We start from the raw sequence: 24,399 nt of genomic DNA, 5'->3' as shown, positions 1-24,399 counted from the left end.
AATGATTTTGAAACCTAGGTCTAACCGGAATAAAATAACAAGGTAAAAGTTTTTATTTCTCATTCCTTTTGAAGATTGCTCTTAAATGTGGTTTTGGTCGTTTTGACTACTTCTTCTAGCGTGTAAAAACTGCCTGTGAAGGCAGTTTTCTCTTGTGTTTAAATGTACACTATTATATATATTATATATATATATATATATATATATATATATATATATATATATATATATATAGGCTGACCAAAGCCTTGTGGGTCGATCTGGTAGACGGAGACTGAAAGAAGCTTATCGTATATCTATCTATCTATCTATCTATCTATCTATCTATCTATCTATCTATCTATCTATCTATCTATCTATCATCTATCTATCTATCTATATATATATATATATATATATATATAATATATAATATATATATATATATATGTATATATATATATTCTCTTTTACTCTTTTACTTGTTTCAGTCATTTGACTGCGGCCATGCTGGAGCACCGCCTTTAGTCGAACAAATCGACCCCGGGACTTATTCTTTGTAAGCCCAGTACTTATTCTATCGGTCTCTTTTGCCGAACCGCTAAGTGACGGGGACGTAAACACACCAGCATCGGTTGTCAAGCAATGCTAGGGGGACAAACACAGACACACAAACATATACACACACACTTATATATATACATATATACGACAGACTTCTTTCAGTTTCCGTCTACCAAATCCACTCACAAGGCATTGGTCGGCCCGGAGCTATAGCAGAAGACACTTGCCCAAGATGCCACGCAGTGGGACTGAACCCGGAACCATGTGGTTGGTTAGCAAGCTACTTACCACACAGCCACTCCTATATATATATATATATAGGACAAGCTTCTTTCAGATCGACCCACAAGGCTTTGGTCAGCCCGACGCTGTAGTAGAAGACACTTGCCCAAGTTTCCCCGCTTTGGGGCTAAACCCGGAACCATGTGGTTCGAAAGCACGTTTTTCACCACACAGCTTCAACTGTGCCTATATATATATATATATATATATATATAGGCACAGTTGAAGCTGTATGGTAAGAAGCTTACTTCTCAACCACATGGTTCCGGGTTCAGTCCCTCTGTGTGGTACATTAGACAAGTGTCTTCTACTACAGCCTCGGGTCGACAAAAGCTTTTGTGAGTGGATCTATTTGACGGATACTGAAAGAAGCCTTTCGTATATATATGTGTGTGTTTGTATTTATGCGTTTGTCTTTGTGTCTGTGGTTGCCCCATCACCATTGCTTGACAGACGATGTTGGTGTGTTTGCGTCTCCGTAACCTAGCTGTGTCGGCAAAAGAGAACGATATAATAATTACTAAGCTTACAAAGAATAAGTTCTGGGGTCGGTTTCTTCAACTAAAAACCCTTTAATGAGGTTTTCATCATTATTTTATTATAACCATTTATTGCAATTATAACTGTTTTTAAAATTGATTTCAGACTCGAATTCCAAACTCAGAAACTACTTATTGGTGTAAATCGTTTGAAACACCACAACTTGACGAGCAAGTACATGCTATTGCGGTATGTATTTTGTTTCTTTACCTATTCGATATTTTCATTATAAGTTCCATGTATTTGCTTGCACCTCCTTTCTCTTCTTACAACCTTTCTAAAATGTCAGCTAATGAAGATCTAACATTAATTTGATAAATGCTGAGCACTCGATCACATAGTTAAGATGACTGACAACTTTCATTAACATCACCTCCTTCATACACTGCTGTTCTTTAACCTTAGGTCATCACTGACCCTCCAGACCCCGTATAAAACACTTTTCAGCCGAAATTAGATCATCTTGTTTTCAACCTAACCCTTTATATAATTAATACTCCATAGAAATGTAGAGTTCTTTTCTTGTCGATGGCCGTTTCCAGCTGGCAATAATCTAGATGCCGAAGGCCGAGGTCCGGTGCTTCATCCTATATTGCAACATGTCAATGAGACGAGCTGCAGGAAGACGAGTCTCATCAGAGACGACCACACCAGTTCACCGGTGAATCACAATGACCTTTATATGTGCATAGTTTGTGACAGACCATGCCTTCCTTTAGCTGGGTTCAAATCTCATTTGCGGACCTATAAGAAACCAACCTCCACCAACTATTCTGCCTAAATGTCTGTGCACACCTTTCAATGCCATATTTGCCATAATGTCTGCAAATCTAATGGAGTCCTCGAAAAACATTTTATGATCCACAAAGATCAGAACTTAATTGCAGCACTTGCTGGTCCAAATCAAATATGCAATATATGTGGGTGTCTTTTCAACACATTGTCCGGTTTAAAAAGCCACATCAGACGCCATGATGGATCTAAGAGGTAGGTACATGAGCTGGTGAGATTCTGCATAAGGAGTAGACAACCACCATATATATATATATATATATATATATATATATATATATATATATATATATATAATATATATATATATACTTTATATAAATAGGGTTCAGCAAAAAAAAAAAATTAGCTATTTCTTCTACTGTAAGAAGAATCTCCCAGATAATGTATACTCAAAAACAATTCACGTAGGCATAGAGGGAAAAATAACGAAAGATCACTCGATATTAGATTACTCGTGAACGCGTTTCTGGGTTAGTCAGATATAGAGATGCTAGAAATACATACCTATTCTAACATTCCCGTCATCAGCACAGAGATTTCATTAAATTTAAATTTGAGAGCAATAAAAATCGAACATACCAAATCGAACATAGGCGCAGGAGTGGCTGTGTGGTAGGTGGCTTGCTAACCAACCACATGGGTCCGGGTTCAGTCCCACTGCGTGGCATCTTGGGCAAGTGTCTTCTGCTATAGCCCCGGGCCGACCAATGCCTTGTGAGTGGATTTGGTAGACGGAAACTGAAAGAAGCCTGTCGTATATATGTATATATATGTATGCATGTGTATGTATTTGTGTGTCTGTGTTTGTACCCCTAGCATTGCTTGACAACCGATGCTGGTGTGTTTACGTCTCCGTCACTTAGCGGTTCGGCAAAAGAGACCGATAGAATAAGTACTGGGCTTACAAAGAATAAGTCCCGGGGTCGAATTGCTCGACTAAAGGCGGTGCTCCAGCATGGCCGCAGTCAAACGACTGAAACACGTAAAAGAGTAAAGAGAGATACCCAACTGATTTGAGTAACCTCAGACGAATCAACTTCGACATCCATTACTAACGAATTCAAAATGTACGAATGAGGCTTTGCATCCTCCCCTGTCCACCCACCTGAGTTATAGAGCAACAAATTCCTTCAGAAGGATCTGTAGTTTATTATCAGGGAGAGAATTATATTGTCAATAATAATAATAAAGGGCAAAATTATTAATTAATTAGTAATTAATAATTTTACCAAGCAGTGTCCAATATGTAAAAGGACCAGTTACGGTAAATTTAAACATTACTTTATATAATTAGGGTTCTGCTTTATCACATACCAAACTTTTAGAAATAGCAGCCAAAAAAATTAGCTATTTCTTCTACTATAAGAAGAGTCTCCCAGACAATGTATACTCAAAAACAATTCATGTAGGCATAGAGGGGAAAATAACGAAAGATCACTCGAAATTAGATTACTCGTGAACGCATTTCTGGGTTAGTCAGATATAGAGATGCTAGAAATACGTCCCTATTCTAACATTCCCGTCATCAGCACAGAGATTTCATTAGATTTAAATTTGAGAGCACTAAAAATCGTTAAATGCTCGAAGTGAGGAGTAGATGAACAGCCGACAACTGATGAAGGGTGGTTCTTTGTGTTACTTCTCCTGTTTTCCATTTGTTTCTCTCGTTGTTCGCATACCAAAGTTTGTCTTCGTATTTCATGTTGTTTACGCTTTGTGACGTCCTGTACCCATATATATATATATATATATATACTAGCAGTATCGCCCGGCGTTGCTCGGGCTTATGAGGGAAATAACTATATAAGCATTTTTAGAGATGTAAAGTATAATAGCCATCTCAATATGGCTAACCACAAAGGAGGTGGGGTGTTACTGTAGCTTTTTACGTTCTGAGATTTAATAATAAATTTTTAGAGAGTTACTTCCCTTATATATGCCAAAAATGCATTAAAAAATGTGAAAAATTGATGGTAAAAGTGCGCCTGAGTATGTTCTGATCAAACTCTTTTCTGGATTCTCAGGTATAGATGATTAGAGGGCCGAAGCTGGGGAACTGATGATTATAAGTATGCTGAGGCACGCATGGTATGATTGGATGTACTTTCTTTCCTTTCATGCGGGCAGGGATTAAAATTTTCCCTTCTACCGTTTAGGCAGATGTCTGGGTGCTCTTCGTATTATAATGTGTAATGTAGAAATTTATGACTAATTTAGATAATGCAAGTTACGAAAAGAGAAGTTTTCCTTCTAGGAGTGTTCAAAACTAATAGCAACTAAAAAAGGTATAACTCCAAGAAGATCCGCTGGACGAAAATTCTGGACAAAATAGAAAATTTAGAGGATGTGCATCTGCATCTGGTCATCAACATAAAATGGTGAAATCAACGGACAAGTTTCGACCTTAAAGAATATCAGTTTAATCCATTGAAACTCTTTCAAATACAAACAGAAAAATATTATTTCAACAAAATAGAGTTGCCCTTATCTTAGAAAAATTTGCATTTTTTAACCAAAAATTCGGATGCGAGAGAACTAGGTAGTAAACATTTGTAAAAATCAATATTAATAAAATTCCTTCAAGATTAAGAATTTTAATTTCTTTCAGTTTTCTCCTGACATCCAAAAAGGACATAAAGACTTTGTTCACCATATGATAGTATATGGCTGCTACGGAAACACTGAGAAAGGAAATAATAATAGACATGAAGGAGAATGCTATTTAGGAAGTATGTTGATTCACTGGCGCTACTGTACCGAAGTTGTTTTCGGATGGGCAGTTGGAGGCGAGGTAAGTTACATTACAACATAATATTTGTAAAAATCCTTTTGGTACTGTTCCAATTTCTTCGATCAAAGTTGAAATATCCGAGTGGTTGTGGAGTAGAAAATGTATGCAGTTAGACGAAAGTATGCTGTGGTAACCTTGATAAAATACACAGCAAAGAGTGCATTTGCAGGTCAGTGACTGTAACAGGATGGTGAGTGAATATTTGTCGAGGAGTCGGATAGTCTTCTTTTAAATGAAGTCCGATATCTATAAATCTTTGATAATCAGTTAAATAGAATGCGACTTGATAAAATACTGGCTGTCTTAAGTTCAATTGTGTAATGATTAAGGCGAAGATACTATAAAAAAATAAAGGGGTATATGTTAGTGAGATGTAAGGAAAAAAAATTAAAGTTTAAGGCAGACATTTTCTCCGTTGATATACCTACAATTATATTCTAACACTAACAGCAGTCTTAACAGAACTGCCTGTATCCAAACTGACGCCTGTCCCCATAAAACACCACTGGTTTCACAAGACGACTACTAGATATATTTTCTTGAATTTGTGAGTTCTTTAAATAGGTTAATATCCCTTGTTGTTACTCGGGTAACTTTAATGGTGACTTTTCTATATTGTTGATATTGCCCGACAACATTGAAGTGATACGTTACACAAGTGCAGTGTAATACGTTTAGTTTGTAAGAACGACTTTTATCTGGCTAAGGCATTTTGGAGATGTTTGATCCAAGGTAGGTACATATGCACCGCTGGAGCATTTGTAATGATACAGGGACCACTTACTTGAGGTTTTAAGCTTCTTTGGAAAATAGACAAATTTACATTCATTCTGGTGATCCAAGGTGTCCTTATATGTTGAAATGAGCTTTCCAAAAATCCATCTTACACTTCAACATTTTTGACACTTTGAGAATATTTCTAACAATCAAAATGCGAATAAATTCGATGCAGATTTCTCATAATAATAATAATAATAATAATAATAATAATAATAATAATAATAATAATAATAACAATAATAATAATAATGAAATTATTGTATACACTGCTCAGGTGCACCACAACCTGTCAAAAGTGCGTGTAAAGCATATACAGTAATGTACAAATGTCAGGAAATGTGTATGAGTCAGATACATGCATGCATGTGTATGGAGGGGAGAAAATCAGGTGAAGTGTTGGCGAATCTCAGGAAGCATGAAAGTTTTGAAGGATACAGTGCTCCGACAACTAACAACTGATGCCGGCAGTTTGTTCCATACTTCAGCAAATCTTAACGTGAAAAAACTGTTTCCGAAAGTCATGGGAGCTGTGCTGTTTTCTGACTTTGTAAACATGTCCACGGGTGTTAGACAGGTGGAGTTTGAAAAGGTGCTTAGAGTAATTGTTAGTACAATGGTTAATAATTTTATGGGTGACTGCCAAGTCAGTTCCCAGACGTCGAAGTTTCAATGTATCTATGCCCAGGGAAGTAAGGCGTTCAGAATATGGCAAATTCCTGTTGGAGGGTATTCTCTTGGTTGCATGTCGCTGAACGGTTTCCAGATGATTAATATTCTGGGCAAGATAGGGGTTCCAGACCGGTGATGCAAATTCCAGGTGAGGCAACTACATAGCTATATAAAGCCTCAGATAGATAGCCGGAGAGTGGCTCACAAAGGACTTGGTAAGTAATGCCAAGACACCCCCAGCCTTCTTGGCAATTTTAGCAATATGTTTTGTCCAATTTAAATCGCTGTCGACAATAATGCCCAGGTCACGTTCACAAGAAGACTTTTTGGGATTAATTTTGTGGAGGCAGTAAGTAGACGCTGGATTTTTCCTCCCAAAATGTATGGTGGTGCATTTGTCCACAGCCAGCTTGAGTTGCCAGCATATGATCCATTGCTGCATTGTGTCCAGGTCTGATTGCAATAAAGATCTATAGTGTACAGGATCTGTCCTCATTATTTCGAGGTACTGCTTGATGTCATCTGTATATTTCAGATGTTTTATAGCAAATTTACACATTCACGAGTGTGTGAATGTGTCTTTGTGATGTGTATGTGTGTGTATATCTGCACATGAATTCTAGATAGACAGACTGACAAACACACACACATAGACAGATAGACATACACATAAAAAGACAAATAATAGACTGATAAATAGAGAGAAAGAATGCGAGAGAAAGATTGATATATATATATATAGAGAGAGAGGGAGAGAGCGAGAGAGAAAGAAAGAGAGAGAGAGAAAGAAAGAGAGAGAGAAGAGAGAAAGAGAGAGAGAGTAAAATGAAAAGTTGGTTTTGTATTTTTGGTAAATGATAAATGATAACTTTTTACTTATACTAAAGAATAATAACAATATTATACACACACACACACACACACACACACACGCATATATATATATATATATATATGTTTATAATTTAGAGAAAAACCTCTCTTAAACAATTCAATAATGAAAGATATTATTCACACCACATAGAGAACATATACTATAAAAACCTTACTATACTATAAAATCAGGAAGAAAACGCAGAGTGGTTATGTTATTCGAAGTGTACAGTATTACACACGCAACTTATCAATCACCTCTCCTACCGACATCGTTTCGATGTCTGGCATCTGCAGCAGACGTACAAAGATATGTTCAGGGAAACCGGTCACCATCCACTCCATCGCTGCTCCAGTAAACCCTGCTAATCTCGCTCTCCTAATCTCGCTCACGTAATTATCTATCTGCTCACTGGTCCGTCCCGAGCTTGCTATAGGCTTTAAAACTTCCATCGGTGCACGCGTCCTTCAGCCGCCCTTCAGTATTTTTCCGCTTTCCCTTGGTCATCCCTCTCCAGGTAGAGATTCAGTGCATTACCCTCTAAATACAACGGCACAAGGTTTGCCACATCTTTTATTTGCTGCAGCTTCGCCACAAATCACACCTTCTTTATCTAGGCTACCACATCACCTTCCCCGGTGAACGGTCTCAACACGTCATTTCTGATTCTGATTTTTTGTGGCCATTGCAAACGAAGAACAAGAACAACAAAATTTATTTAAAAATCTAATTCTCGCACGTATCCTCACCACTGGTAACAACATGCTGAAATAGCTTGTAGTTTGAAGGCACGTAAATAAACTTGCTTTTACCTCGACTTGCGATCAGATACCGCTGGCAGATTGATCAATTCTTCACCCGTGTTCACACAACCTCTCTCTGTTTACGATTGGCCTCTGTCATTGCTCGCATCCCCAGGAAAAAACCAAACGCAGGGAAAAGCTTTTCTTCCCACTCGCTGACGTGACATCATCTCTCGTCGCTTCCAATCTTCCTTCAACCATAGAAACACAGAAACAACAACAGGTAAAATAACACACACCAGAACAGACCGGCTATAACCGAGGACGGAGACGAAATAACAAACATAGAAGTAAAATTCACAAAGTCGTTAATTATGAATCAGCGTAAGCGTCTCCTCAGGCTATAAAAAAACAGCTGTAGGAAAGGATAAACAGATAGAACAGAGCCCGACAAGTAATGATGATCACATCAAAATTATAGAAATTCAAATCTAAAGTATGAACGAGAGCAACCAGCGTCCACACGTTGATGGAATGACATCATCAGTCTTTAAGTTTCAATTTTATAACAGGCGAACAGAGAAAGACGGAGAAAAGGAAGAAAAAAAGGAAAAAAGAAGCAGAATATTTAATGAAAATGTTTCGTGTAAATTTGATGATATTCTCCTATCATTTTATTCAATCCTCCAGGGAGTGACGTTAATAAAAGAAATAGCAAACGAAATAGCTAAGATTAACAAGGATAGTCAAATTCTCACGCATAATTTTAGCAAGCACAATACAATATGTGAGGAATTCCTTTAGTGATTAACTAGCACCGAAATTTCGCTGACATTCCGAAAGTGTTGCATGGAAGTTACCAGCATATGGTGGGAAAATATCTTCGTTTGAAACAGATATTTCCTCACCCACCTATTGTAGCCTTCAGATGGAATAAGAATATAAGAGAATTATTGATCTCTATTTCTGGCTCCATGATAACTAACACTGGAGTATCTGCACGCTGTACCTTGAAAAACAGCTGCAAGAGAAGTAAGCCCTATTTTAGAGCAAATTATTATGCTACATTATTACAGTTATAATACCGTAGCTGTTAAATACTAATCATCGAGCAGGCCCAAACCTTTATTAAAAAAAACTCAAAGAGACTTGCAACATGTGTCAAGTGAATTCCATCAGTATTCATAACAGAAATGTTATGATTTATACAGAGGGTGGGTCATGTAGGGATTCCTATTTGGTGTTCGCAGCAGAATGCACGAAACACAACTTGATTTATATTGGTTTTACAACAGAATAATTAAACAAAACATTTAATGGACACAGATATTACGTCAGGCACAATAACAATAGTTCGACAGAACTTGCTTAAAATTTTGCTTCAAACGGCTGCAATTTTGAAAAAGACTTGAAAGTGCAGATTCTCAGAAAATATTCTGAATCTGCTTCACTTTCACTTCTCAAAATGCATGAGGAGAAATATGTTTGCAGGTTATTAACATCAGGCCTTGGAGGAATTAATAAAATGACAGGAGAAAATCATAGAATTTACACACAACTGTTTGATTAACTATTCATTTCCGTTATTTTTTTTTTCCCCCATTTTTCCGTCTTTTTTCTGTCTTTTTCTTTCACCAGTTATAAAATAAAAAATTTAAGGACTGATATTGCCCGCCTGATAGAGGGCAGTGAGTGCCTGGCAGCATTCCAGATGTCAGTTACCCTGTCTGGGTCTCTTCTTGGCCCAGGACTGTAGCTCAGTCAAGATGAGTTGCGGAAAGGCCCGTTTGACAAACGGCGACCACACCTCTTCACCGTTTAAGCAGAATATCTGGAGATGCCGCAGCCTCAGCGCATGTCTACGCATCATTAGCTACGGCATGTCCAGCCCTCCGCGTAGAAGGTGCAAGCAGCAGATGGACAGCCTTCCCAAAGGAACCTGTCCCCTCAACAAGAATTTGAAGAGGACGCACTCCAGCTTGGTGAGGCGCGAACGGAGGCAAGGCACAACAGTCAGGGGGTTGTAGATGACAGACGCTATATATGCAATCGCCACCGCCACCCGACCTTTCAGTGACAGTTTCTTCGCAGCCTATTTCCAGTGACACTGCCTACCCTGCTCATCACCATATGGAGAGCTGGTCCGAACCAAACCCCGAGCAACTTTTCTGGTCCAGCGACCCACGACGCTGTAGGACAACATGGACTTGCCTCTTCAGCCCACCGACTTATCCGGGTTAAAATTTGCCCCCGTCAACTTTTCATATTCTTCCAATAATATGCCCACCAACTCGATTTCTGAGGTATCCTACAGTATCACGATGATGTCATCCGCATAATCCGACACAGCCCTTCCACATCCCGGTTTGAGTGGGATGCCCTGCAGCAGCTCCAGATCCGCAGTAAAGGCTCAAGAGTCAATAAGTACAGAAGGGAGGAGAGAAGGATCCCTTGATGGACTGATCTCGTAATTTGAATCGGTTCCAAGAGGTGGCCATTAACTTTGACCACCGAGATGCCGCTGTGCATTGCGGCGACTCAGCTTCTGAAGACGGGGCCGAAGACAGTTGCTGAAGACGGGGCGGAAGCTAGTTGCATTGATGACAACCTCCAGGTACCGTATGGTCGACCCTGTCGAATGTTTTCGATTGATGAGAGCCCTACCGAATCCAGGTTTACACCCTACCCTTTCTATGATGTATCGCATAAGGTGGAGGTTGTCGTATATGGACCTGGTTAGGATTGCGCAAGCTTGTGTGCCTCCCCAACCAAATCCTCGTTGACAAGCGCCAACCTCTTCGCTAACACTTTGACCAAAATCTTAAACTCTGTTGAACAGTATGGACCTGAAGTGCGTCCCTCTTGTTTTCGTCTTTCCATATCTGCGTCACAGATCTCCCGTTCTGCTGCGATTGGCAATAGAGCGCTTCGAGATCGGAGTATAAGTCTGGCATATTTACGTAAAGCTCGTCGGGCAGACCTTCAAAACTGAGTAACTTGCGCCTCATGGAGCCGACAAGGGCATCCTGAATTTCGGCTGAAGTTATCGGTCTTTCGAAGTGCTCATCACCGGCCGCCGAGAGGTACGGCAAGCCGTCGAGGTAGGGTTTGAAGTCGACCACCATCTCTGACCTACCCGTCACCTTGAACAACCGAGAAAAGTGCTGGCAAAAGGCCTCATGCATCTGCCTAGCATCGCTCACCTTGTGTCCGTCTTGGTCCGTCAATGGCCGAATTGTGGTTTTGTTACCACGCTGCTCCCCCTCCACGCGGGCCCATTGAACAGCTTTGGTTCCCTCGTTTCTCTAGCACGTGCCTTAACTCTGACAATGTAACCATTGAAGAAATGATCTAATGCCATTCTCGCTGATAGCACGTCGGTTGCAATGCCACTACAAATAGCCTCGTCGAACTTAGCTACCACCTCCTCCTCCTTTCTATTTTTTCTAACATTACTTGTTTGCTAAACCCTATCGAAATCATCCTCACCACTCTTTTGAGACTTCCCCAACACCATCTGTTGTTGACGACATCCCCTGACAACTTTCGCTAAACTAAATTGTCGATCTGGTCCCTGTAAGCCTTACGCGCCAGAAGGAAATATTCAGCTTCCAGTAACTAAATCCAAACCTAGGCATCATATCTAGGACGACCGTAATGCCTACAAACGACGGTTTTAAAAAAGTGGACAACCTACACTATTGCTATCTATTTTCCTAGTGAAAATCATGTCTTTGTACGATCTAGATGACCCTATGCGGTCGGTTCAGGACCACACTGGCGCATTAAGGAAATCTCGTTGGTACCTGTCAGATAGTTGCTACTGGCTGATCAGGTGCGTGAGGCTTTTGCACCCACCTCGCTTCTATCAGCTACTACCACACAATCCCAGCGTACGTCTAAGATGTCATTCCAGTCTTCCACTAACAATAAAGGGCGAGATGTACCCAGAAAGGCTTCCAGACGCTTATAGAAATCCGGCTGTTTGGCTCCGGTAGGGGCATAAACGGCCACAAGTCTGCAGGCACCAGCTTCGCTCTTGCTCACATCCAGGATCACCAACTTACCTGATCGTGGTAAGTACTATCCTGTCCGTCTTAGTATCAAATATATGTCCGTATGTTTTATAGTTGTCTATTGCGTTCTTGGTCCAATTTTTGGAATTATATATACATATAGCCGCGTACGTATACTTTTGCTCACCATATTGATCGATTGATCGATCGATTGATAGACAGATAGATAGACAGACAGATAGACTGATAGATAGATAGATAGATAGATAGATAGATAGATAGATAGATAGATAGATAGATAGATAGATAGATACATACATACATACATACATACATACATACATACATACATAAATAACTACATACATATACGTTTGCTTCTCCTAGAAATTCGTTCTCCCTAAACATACTGGAATGTCTTTTGGAGGTAAAGATGATCCTGTATACTATTTATTGGAAATGCATTACGATAATCCACAAGAGAAGGAAGGTAGGTTCATATTTGTTCCCTGTATTTGAAATATTTGTGTGTCCTACATGATTAGATTGTTTGACATACTCTTTGACATACTTTGACATACTCTTTGACATACTCTTCTCTTTCACATACTGATTTGTTTATTCTATTTTCCTCTTCGACGTACTCTCATGTTTGGCATTCTTTTCTATTTGACTAACTCTCCAGTTTAACATTTTTTTCGACTTGATTAACTCTCTATTTTATCCTCTCATTTTCCTTTTATTTTTAATCTTTGCAATTAAGATATTTCAATTTGCTTTTCTCCATATTGTAGGCGTGCTCGATTCCTCCGGAATAGACATAACTCTTACTAAATCTAAACGTCAATACAATGTTGGAATATTATCAGTGGGATATACTGTGAGAGGTTGTACGCAATTAATTCCACCTTATGCCAAAGAATTCAAATATTACGGAAACTGTGAGGCGTGTGGATCTATGGTAAGTGTTTTAAATTTAATCTTTATAAAGTCTCGTGAAATAAGGTTTCTAACAATACCGTTTGCACAATGAATGAATTCAATGGAATTGTGAAATAAATAAATTGAAACTGGGTTAGATACACGTCATCTTTAGTATTAATCCCTTGTTTTCTCTAAATTATATTATTAGTGATAATATATAAGGATGATGAACGACTTGATAATGTATTGATATTTATTCATATGCTGGATTGATTGAACCAGTAGAGAGCCGAAATAAAAACTCTTTTAATTCATTTACGTTCCTTTATCTTACGAACATATACACCTCTATATATAATTTGCCTTCCAGTAGTTTTTAAGTTGATATTAGAATATTTTTAATCAATAAACTCCTTATTTACATAAGTATGGTTTTATAAAAATGCATGAATTACCAGCGTAACTCTACTGTGAAGCTTATACATCTGTTCCATTCACACTCTAGAATAGATAAAACAAATACCAGTCAAGTTTAGTGGTCAATTAGAATGACCACACGACATCTAAATATATGACTTTCTTAAAGGGCCAAACACTAAAAAATTTCCAACAATTCTAACAGACAGAAAAGTGCTGGGCCAGGTTTGTAGACATATCCTGGTTACCAAAGTAGATATACCCTCGTACCCGTGTTAGAAGCAATTACTTAAGACATTGTTATTTCATTTTCCCATAAAGATTAAACCTGAAAGAAATAACCAATGGAATGAGGACGGAGTTAAGATGATAGGCGTTCTACTTCATGCACACAAGGCAGCGAAGAAGATAAGGCTTCATCATTATCGTGATGGTAAGAAGCTTCCTGATATTATGTATGATGACAATTACGATTTCGATTACCAAGATCTGAGGCGCATCGAGAAGGAGATTACACTTTTAAAGGTAAGATATATGAATATACCCTGAACACAATATATATATATTCTCTTATTCTCTTATTATACATATACATATATACATGGAAGCACTCCGTCGGTTACGACGACGAGGGTTCCGGTTGATCCGATCAACGGAACAGTCTGCTCGTGAAATTAACGTGTAAGTGGCTGAGCACTCCACAGACACGTGTACCCTTAACGTTGTTCTCGGGGATATTCAGCGTGACACAGAGAGTGTCAAGGCCGGCCCTTTGAAATACAGGTACAACAGAAACAGGAAGAAAGAGTGAGAGAAGTTGTGGTGAAAGAGTACAGCAGGGATCACCACCATCCCCTGCCGGAGCCTCGTGGAGCGTTAGGTGTTTTCGCTCAATAAACACTCACAACGCCAGGTCTGGGAATTGAAACCGCGATCCTACGACCGCGAGTTCGCTACCCTAACCACTGGGCCATTGCGCCTCCACTATATATATATATACATACATACACACATACATACATATATATATATATATATATATATATATATATATCCCGTGATCACGTGACCGACCAGGCTATCAGCAGTTGCTACACATCGCTGGTCACAATGCGTATGTATGTATGTATGTATGTATGTATGTATGTATGTATGAATGTATGTATGCATGTATGTCTGTGTGTGTGTGTGTGTGTCTGTCCCACCACCACCATTGCTTCACAACCGATGTTGGTGCGTTTGCGTCCCTGTAATTTAGCTGTTCAGCAGAAGAGACTGATAGAATAAGCACCAGGGGGCAATTTCTTAAACTGAAGGGTTATGCTCCAGCATGGCCACCGTCAAATGACTGAAATAACTAAAATAATAAAAGAACACCAGAAAACCGTTCCGTACCACTAAACCAAGAAGGTTCTTTGAATATGAACGATGTATTTTAAGGTTAAATAGTAATTCCGTTTACGTTTGTGTAACATATTTTGGTTGGATAACGTAGTCATTGGTGTTACTTTACTTTCTATATTCTGTAACTGTCACAATATACTTTTCTAGGCCTGAAATTTTTGTGAAGAGGGGGGGCAGTTGATTAGATCGACTCCAGTACACAACTGGTACTTAATTTATCGACCCCCGTAAAGACGAAAGGTAAAGTCGACCTCTGCAGAATTTGAACTCAGAAGGTAAAGACAGATGGTCATAATATGCAAACATTTCTCATGGCACCAATACACTGTTTACAGATGCTTACATTTTATATGTTTTCCGTGAATTTTTCTCTGTCCAGCTAGTTATTATTATTATTATTATTATTTTTTTTTTTTTTTTTTTGAGTGAGAGAGCAGTGCAGGCCATCAAAGTGACACTGGGGTATATTATACGAAGCCCAGTATACCCATCATGACTACCCGTCTGATAAGCGTACACCAGGCACATGCATCACAACCATATGTGCGCGACATGGTGATCTCATATCAAGATAAACATCGAATGAGCTTGCAGGTGGGGCCCAGTTAGAATATTTTTCTTGTCGAGTAACCCATCCCGCTCAAAATGTCCCTGAATAAGGGTTGTTTAAGGATGTTGAACGAAACACCCATGTTTCTGAAGGTGAATTACCCAAACCTCCAAGAATTCCTTTCAACACACGGCTATGATGCTCCCCAACTACTTCCACTTGTGATCAGAGATGCACATATCGTCAGCCACTAAGGGACATGCTCAACTGGTTAAGGTCAAACAACTGACAAGCAAACCTGTGGTATTGAGCAGAATATTTTCTGTAGCCCATCTTTTATACCAAGACAAAACAATGTACATGATAACACTTCCAATCAGTTAAGATAAGAAGCCACGAGAGATTATTATCATCATTACTATTGTTAATTTTTTTTCTGTTTCAGGATGACATCCTACAAGTAGAATGTGTTTATGGCACTACAGATAGAACCAATTTTACAGAAGTAAGTAATATTTCTTCCGAAAATATTGATTTTTATATTTTTGAATTCTCTTTTTCTAATTTCTCCTATTCATGTTGTTACTTCAAATAACTGATATCACTTTTAGTTGACTATCTTTATAATTATTTCATCTAAACTTCATCATTTAAATAAACCAGTTATAGAACCTAAAAATATATGACTCTAGGACACCGTAAATGAAAGATTTTTATTCGCATACATACATAAATATACACATACAAACATGAATACATATATGAGTACATATGTATACACACATGCACACACACCACAGACGTTAAATCTCACGAATTTATGGTCTTAGATTAATTATTAGTTGATTATGAACTCATATATCTCTCAGTGCGGAGGCACATGGCTAGTGGTTAGAGCAGCGGACTCGCGGTCGAGGCATCGTGGGTTCGAATCTCAGACCGTGCGATGTGTGTGTTTATGAGCGAAACACCTGAGCTCCATGCGGCTCCAACAGACAGTAATGGCGAACTTCTGCTGACTCTTTCGCCATAACTTTCTTTCATTCTTTCCTCCTGCATCTTGCAGCTCACCTGTGACAGACCGACATCCCATCCAGGTGGGGAACCTATACGCCAAGGAAACCGGGAAATCGGCCCGAATGAGCCAGTCGTGGCTCGAGAAGGAACAAACAAACAACATATCTCTCAGTGTTTTATCCCATGTCATGTTTTATCCCATGTCATGTAGGACAACCTTAATCCAGTTATAATCTCCTCTTGAAGTGTTCCTTCTTTTTTATAATCTCGTAGTGTGATTTAAGAGCAATTGTACTGATACTTGTTACATTCTTAATACCATGTAGAGGTTCCCTTCTATTGGTTTGACCCAGTGTAAAATTTGCTATCGCTGTTGTTGATCCTGCTTATTTTTTATTGATTTACCTATGATAAAAAATACTCCAGCCGTGATATGTTTGCTGTGATTATGTTTTTCACATATAACATCTACGACTACATTTCTCACCTCAATATGTCATTTTTTTTCAAAACTGTAAGGTTTGAATTTTTCAGATACTCTGATTCCAGGTCTACAATATCTAATGTATTCTTCTATTTCTAAGACTTTAGGGTGTGATTTTGAGAGATATTTGGCTGCTTTTTTTGGCTAGTAGGATGTTCCCATTAAAACACCGGCAACAATGTTTGATTAAACGATCCAACCATGTTTGAGTTGCTAACTCCAACCTGTTGATGTTGTCTCCGAAAATATTATATTACGACATAATAATGATCTGCTTAATCGTCAGACCTGCAAAAAAAGCCTAAGTATCGCTCCCCAAGAGTACCAACCCATTAAAAGGGGATCTATATCACACAAGTGCAACGAAACTCTGCAGAATATGTAGGACGAAAATCAAAAACGTGACTCACATTGTTAGTGCTTGTGAAAGTCTTGCGCAGAAAGAGTACAAGCGCAGACACGGCAAGGTAGCCCGAAACGTTCACTGGTTAATATGCTGGAAACATGGATACCAGGTAACGAGTGTTTGGTACCAACATACACAGGAAAAAATAATGGACTAAAACGAGAAGACAAACATCCTCTGGGACTTTGATTTCCAGACAGACAAGGTGTTATAGCATCGAAGGCCGTATATAGCAACATTTAGGAGGGACAGTGCCAGGAGATCAATATATTATCATGAAAGAAAGAGAAAAGGTTGACAAATATGGAACCCTAATAATTGAGATCGCCAAATTAGTCGGCTACACAGACCACAATTTATGATCTCCACAGTCAGTTTTTGATGGGACACGTAGCCAGGGACCCGGTTACTGGAAGTTGAACGCGTCCTTTCCGGTGTGCAAAGACTACAGAGACCGGATTAGCGAAGTAGTTAAGCGGCAGTCAACTACTGGTAGTGTAAAGCCCTGAAGAGGGCGATTAAGGCAGAATCCCTAGAGTTTAGTAAAAAGTTAGCAACGGAAAGAAAGATTACAGGGAAACCTAGTTAGCAAACTAGAAGAGGCGATTTGTAAAGGCATTGCGACTGACATGTTAGTGGCGAGAATGGCTCTTAACTATTTCTTTGAGGCGAAACATGAAGGCCACTGAAATAAGAAAGGTGATGAGCAAGGCCCGAGCGCTAAAACAGGAGGAAACTAAAGCCGTCCGATGGGCTTGAACGCTGGAGATGAGATGTAGCAACAAAACCACAATCGGATATTTGACGGATCGGGACGAGGGCGTGTTAAATTGTTCTGAGCAGATGTGTGCGGCTTTTCAAAAGCACTTCACGCAACTGTCTGGAGGGAGCGATGGGTCAACGACGGTAGCAGACTTTAGTACGTACTTAGATTGCCTGCTGCAGTTCTTGGCGGCGAGTTTCAGCGAAAAGCCGATAACGGCCACTGAAATAAGAAAGGTGATGAGCAATTGCACAAATCGCAAGTCACCAGATTTAGATGGTCTGCCCTATGAATTCTAAGTATTCATAGCGGATTTGTTTGGTGACCTCTTGGCAGACGTTTACGGAAATTGGCAACAGAACGGGAGAATTCCTAGTGCAATTAGTTGAGGTGTGGTGACACTGCTTAAGAAGGACGCCGACAGTGGAGTCATACTAAGGAATTTTCGGCCCATAATTCTCCTAAACACAAAGTGAAAGATTTTGGCCAAGGTGTTCGCGAAAAGGTTTGTGATTGTCGTTGGTAGTCTATTAGGGGAAGCACAAACGTGCCCAATCGCGAACAGGTCTGTCCACGACAACCTCCACCTTATGCGATACATCATAGAGAAGGCTGAAACTAAAGCTGGCTTCGGTGAGGCCTGATCCATTTGGATCAATCAAAAGCTTTCGAGAGGGTCGACCATCGCTACCTGGAAGCCGTCTTTAAAGCGGCCGGTTTGGGACCCGTTTTCGGAGGCTGGATCGCTGCAATACACAGTGACATCTGCTCGGCGGTCAAAGTAAATGGTCATCTATCGGAACTGTTTAGTATCGCACGCTCGGTCCATCAGGGCTACCCGCTGTTACCTCTTCTGTATGTGATGACTTTCGAGCTTTCGAGCCATTGCTACGAAAGTTGGAACAATCGGAGAGGATCCTTCCTACTGGAACTGGGACTTTGAAGAACAGTGTCTGCATACCCGGACGAAGTTACCATCATGGTGTCAGATGCCTCCGAAGTGGAGACTGTCGGCTCCATTCTAGAAGAATATGAGTCCGTTGCAGGAGCCAAAATCAATGCCGAGAAGTCGGTGGGCTTGCGACTGGGGACCTGGAGAGGCAGGTCGATGCCGTCAGACGGCATCCTCGTAGGCTGGACTGACGGACCAGTTAAACTGCTCGGGGTCAGGTTTGGTCCCTACCTCCAGGTGAATAAGAACTGGGACGAAGTGACGAACAGGGTGGCCAGTCTTACCCAGAAATGGGCTGAGAAGAAAATGTCCTTGAAAGTCGGGCAGAGGTGGTGAATGCCTACATCGCTTCCTATATCATTTATCGTCTGATCATCGTGCCTTGCCCCAGCTTTTGCTTGATCGATTTGGAGTATCCCTTGTTCATATTCCTGTGGAAGGGACGAGTTCCAATGGTCAGGCGGTCAGTCAGCTGTCAGCTCCTTCTGAGCGGCGGCTTAGGCATGCCGTGGCTTTTGATGCGTAGACATTCATTCAGGTTACACCACCTGCAACGACTTCTAGAAGTGAACGTGTTGGGGCTCCGTTCTGAGGCACGCATTTGTATTTTGTCTCGTGGTAAATTTGGTGAAGTTTAACGTAGTTTTCGTACCTTATATAATCATTTTGTAAATCTATCTTCTTTACAGGGTGGTTTTAGCACTAAGCATGAAATGTGTCAAGCATACATCATGCATTATCCAGAAATAAAACTAAAACGTTGTACTAGCGGTTTAAATTTTGATCACAAACTAATCGGGTATGTATGTATTTATGTATCTATCTACCCACCTATCTATCAATCAATCTATCTATCTATCTATAAATTTATCTTCACACTCATTCATACATATTTCTACTTACACACATGCTCAAACCATTCCACACACACACATACAAACACACACACTCACCTACAGACATGTACACGCATACACATAGGTATCTGCGTGTGTATTCACCCCTCCAGCTATCTACTATTGATCTTTGAATCTTTGAGTACCGTAAATCCTCGAGTTATAATCCGCAATTTTTTCCCAAAAATTAAAGGTCAAAATCCCTAGTGCGTACTATATACGAGGTTAAAAATGAAACATATTTTCTAAGCAATGTCCGAGTCTCTATTTGCTGTTCGGCAATGTTTATTCAGACGCATTTTGTGATGTCGGGCGCGAAAATACCTTAAGCTAAGCATGAAAGCAATGAAGTCATAAAAGAATCATCCATAACTTGCAGTAAGCAACATTTATTAAAATAAAAGTATTCATAACACAGAATAACATGTAACAAAAACAATTTGCAAACATATTTACATTCCCATATAACAGTTAAGAACATCACCATTATTGTATTACGCATGCACAGAAGTTTGTTCGACTAGGTGCTGCTGGCTTACTTACGCAGGACTCACGTCGTGCATAATAAAGGGGTGCGTATTATACACAAGGTTTAAGTTTTTCAGAGGTACAGCTCCCTAAAAATCCCCTGCGTATTATACGCAAGAGCGGACTATACTCGAGGATTTACGGTATATGTCTATTTCTGTATATCAGTGAGTGTGTAAGAGTGTGTGTGCGTGTGTGTGTGTGGTGTGTGTGTGTGTGTGTGTGTGGTGTGTGTGTGTGTGTGTGTGTGTGTGTATGTGTGTGACTCAGATTTCCCTAAACTACGATCTTTAAGTGAGAACTGTTCCTCTTCTAGTCTGCATATTAATATTATTTGGCTTCAAGGCGGCGAGTTAGCAGAAACGTTAAGCAAGCCAAGGGGAAGTAGCGGATGCATATATCGCCTCGGTTGTGTACTACCACCTAGCTGTCGTACCTTGACCTAAGAAAATTCTGACCAGCTTGGGTCGCTTACTTTTCTGATTCTTATGGAAAGGTCAGGTTCCGCTGAGCAGAAAATCTATCTGCTATCAACAACCACAGCGAGGTGGTCTTGGAATGCCATCCCTGATGATGCCGCGCCACGCCTTGAGGCTGCCGCACCTTCAGAAATATCTAAATCACTGCAATGGTGTGGACATGGATGGAAGCACTCCGTCGGTTACGACGATGAGGGTTCCGGTTGATCCGAATCAACGGAACAGCCTGCTCGTGAAATTAACGTTTAAGTGGCTGAGCACTCCACAGACACGTGCACCCTTAACGTAGTTCTCGGGGATATTCAGCGTGACACAGAGAGTGACAAGGCCGGCCCTTTGAAATACAGGTACAACAGAAACAGGAAGAAAGAGTGAGAGAAAGTTGTGGTGAAAGAGTACAGCAGGGATCACCACCATCCCCTGCCGGAGCCTCGTGGAGCTTTTTAGGTGTTTTCGCTCAATAAACACTCACAACGCCCGGTCTGGGAATCGAAACCGCGATCCTATGACCGCGAGTCCGCTGCCCTAACCACTGGGCCATTGCGCCTCCACGGTGTGGACAACGACGAAGACGAAAGTAAGATTGAACTGCTGTGTGCGTCTTTCGTGCGACACGTCTTTCAGCAGTTCATCTCATTGACAGAGTTACAGTCATGGGTCAAACGTAGACCAAGGTTGGGTGTTTGGCATCTAGAATGTCGCTAGGCGCTCACTGCATTGTACCAGCTGCCCAAAAGCCGTAAGCAGGAAAACAACCCAAGCTTTCTATAGGGGGCTAGTTGAGGGTATGAGTGACGATGGCCTATTATTGAATCTGGACATCGACGAGAACAGTCTGAGTACTCTCTACTAGAGCCCCTTCGGGTCGAAGATCATGGGAAATTTGCAAAAGTCTTTGGCATGGCAGTGCTACAGAGGAGCATTGCCTGTTCGAGACAAGCTCTTCGAACCTGTGTGAGATACTTGTAACGGAACAAAACCGTCCTGCATTGTAATAATTCAGTATCCATGCATTAGAGAGCTGTGGGATTGTGTGGTGTTGTTGCTGTAGCGTGTAAGACGAATTCATCTGACTGCTGAGAAGGAAGGCAGATCTTTCTCTGCTTAACGGCTGTGCAAAAGAGGCTGTGTGGTGGACGCGTCTGAAAGGTTTGAAGATAGGCACTTTCTTACCTGGTCAAAATATCACTTGAAGAGGAAATTGGAGGGTAGAGAGGGAGGTGCTGCGTTCTTGTGTGTTTGTCAAAAGATGGTCGACAGTAAGAAGTCTGGTGAGACTGGATGGATCTACTTTGAATATACTTTTCTAAGCCGGGGGAAAGAAACAGGAAGATATTCCCATGCCTTGGGGATGGCAGAGTAATCCAGGATTTTTGTGTGGGGTTTATCCCGAATTACCCTAAGTGGACCGCCCCGCTCTTGGGAATTCTAATTATCTATTTATTTATTTATTTATTTATTTATAATTTCTCTATTTTCTATTATATATCTTTTGTCATTTCCTTTAATGTGGTAACAACCCCACTTGATTTATGGTAACCCCACATGTTTTTGTAATTTTTGTTTTGTACTGTAACTCGTCCTTCAATATTGTCCACCGTGTCCTGGGCCCTTGTGGCTAATAAAAGAAATCATTATTACCATTTTGCGATGAAAACTCACAGCTTATTTTGCTAGGCATGATGGAAAGTGTCAACTGTCTACAGCTAACAGACTAAGGTGACACTTGTTTACTGGTCATGCTTCAAGAGCCCTGTGAAGAATTCTTGCAGTTCCAAGCAATGCTGATCTGTAGGTGTTCTACTGTCATACTTACACCAATCTTTTTCAGCCGTGTTGGTAGATGAGTGCTGATACTTCTAAGTGCACCAATTACTATTGGTATCACGTCTGCTCTCTTCACTGACCACAACCTTCGTATTTCCCTCTTCAAATCGCCATAGTTGTTTATTTTTTCTTCTTTCACATTGATCCTGTTGTCACCGCGGCATGTTATGTCGTTTATCATTCATGTTCTTTCTTTTTTATTCACCACAGCAATGTCCATTTTCCGATGACTGGTCAGGTGAGCGCACTGGATCATTGAATCCCACAGCATTTTAAAATTGTCATTCTCGGTGGCTCCGTCTGGGGTTTTCTCATACCACGTCTTTGCTCTCTGTAATCCATGATTTCCACAGAGCTCCCAATGGATCATTCTTGCCCCATTGTCATGGCGTCTTTGGTATTCGCGTTGTGCCAGTTTCGGGCATTCGCTTACGATGTGTCATACCATTTCATCCCTCTCGCCATGCATTTTGCATTTTTTGCTGTCAGTAGTGTTGTCTATTCTTCACTTCACATAGCTCGTTCTTGAGCTGCGCATATGAGTGCTTCTGTTTCTATCTTCAGATCACACCCTTCACCCATAGCCACCGGTGCTCCGTGTCTGTCTAGGCGTTCACATCTCTTGCAAACTGACCGTACATTTTAACCCTTCGCTGCTGTTTCCGTTTTTGTATTCATTTCTTCTTGTTTATTTTCATTTCTCTTATTTAAACCACGGCCTCTGTCCTTGAATATATAATATTATCTGTTTCAGGACTAACTTGCAATATAAGAATAACCAAAGTGCAGTTAAAAAAATGGAATTAATAGTCAACGGTTTGGAACCCGAAGTCGGTTTTATTCAGACTTGTGTTAATAAGACAAGTGTAAGTGTTACTTTGCTTTTCCTTTTCTTTGCTAGATTTTTGAGTTTGTGTCTTATTTGAAAATTCTTTAAGGTTGTGAAATTTTAAGATTTGTAAATGAATACTTACATTGGTCAATTTTAAGCGCTACTGCTTACTTGTTGCAAGCAGTGGTAACCTATTTTCCACTTTGGAATTAGTTTGACAATTTAGTGAAGTTATTGTAGCTTAGTTAGTTAGTTGCACTAATAACTTTTACGGTACCTTCAATATTGGTGTGAGAACATATGGTAGAAAAAGAAAACGGTACACATGTATTGCTGACGTAGAAAAATGTAAGAGATATCGAGTTTATCATCATGAGGCGGGAGAACTGGTTCAACTGGTTTTCACAGAATGGACTCTGCTAAAAGTACTCAAAGGAAGGTGGTGGCATTACAACAGGTCGATCACGCAAATATATGTAGAAAACTCTGCACTTTTAAAATTTCACTTACGAATTTAGATCAACCCGAAGCTATTTTAGAAGTACCTTGAAATAGGATTGAACCTGAAACCACTCAAGTGTGAGAAGAATCTCTCTACTACAAGGCCATGATAGTGAAGTTCCTTCTAACAGAATACGACTCATGAATCTGTTTGAGCCATGTATTATGTATTTAGTAGTAAAATGTATAGAACAGATTCAATCAGAGGGCATATTTTACTGCAGTTGAAGCTATTTTACTTAAGTTAAAGAAACTTACGCTTGTAATGTAATGTAAATATCACGAAATCCCATTTGCTCATCTTAAATAATTTTTAGACGAATAATTGGCATCTCTGAAAGAGAGATGTCAGTTATTTGTCTAAAAAATCTCTGAAAGAGAGAAAT

The 24,399-nt window shown here is 40.0% G+C and overlaps 1 protein-coding gene across 1 annotated transcript in view; it reads left to right on the top strand.

Annotated features, from left to right (window-relative positions):
• Positions 1–24,399, top strand: part of LOC115214882 (DBH-like monooxygenase protein 1) — a 46,611-nt gene that overhangs the window by 18,925 nt on the left and 3,287 nt on the right. The window contains exons 4-11 of the mRNA XM_036505628.1: positions 1,471–1,554; positions 4,769–4,951; positions 12,421–12,523; positions 12,828–12,994; positions 13,696–13,899; positions 15,774–15,833; positions 19,640–19,749; positions 23,435–23,546. Of these exons, the coding sequence (XP_036361521.1) occupies positions 1,471–1,554; positions 4,769–4,951; positions 12,421–12,523; positions 12,828–12,994; positions 13,696–13,899; positions 15,774–15,833; positions 19,640–19,749; positions 23,435–23,546 (1,023 nt within the window). The remainder of the gene's footprint in view (positions 1–1,470; positions 1,555–4,768; positions 4,952–12,420; positions 12,524–12,827; positions 12,995–13,695; positions 13,900–15,773; positions 15,834–19,639; positions 19,750–23,434; positions 23,547–24,399) is intronic.

Source organism: Octopus sinensis, linkage group LG8 (genome assembly GCF_006345805.1).
Source record: "Octopus sinensis linkage group LG8, ASM634580v1, whole genome shotgun sequence".
Classification (NCBI taxonomy): Eukaryota; Metazoa; Mollusca; class Cephalopoda; order Octopoda; family Octopodidae; genus Octopus; species Octopus sinensis.
Note: the sequence above shows the minus strand (reverse complement) of the source record. Positions and strands in the feature narration are given on the sequence as shown.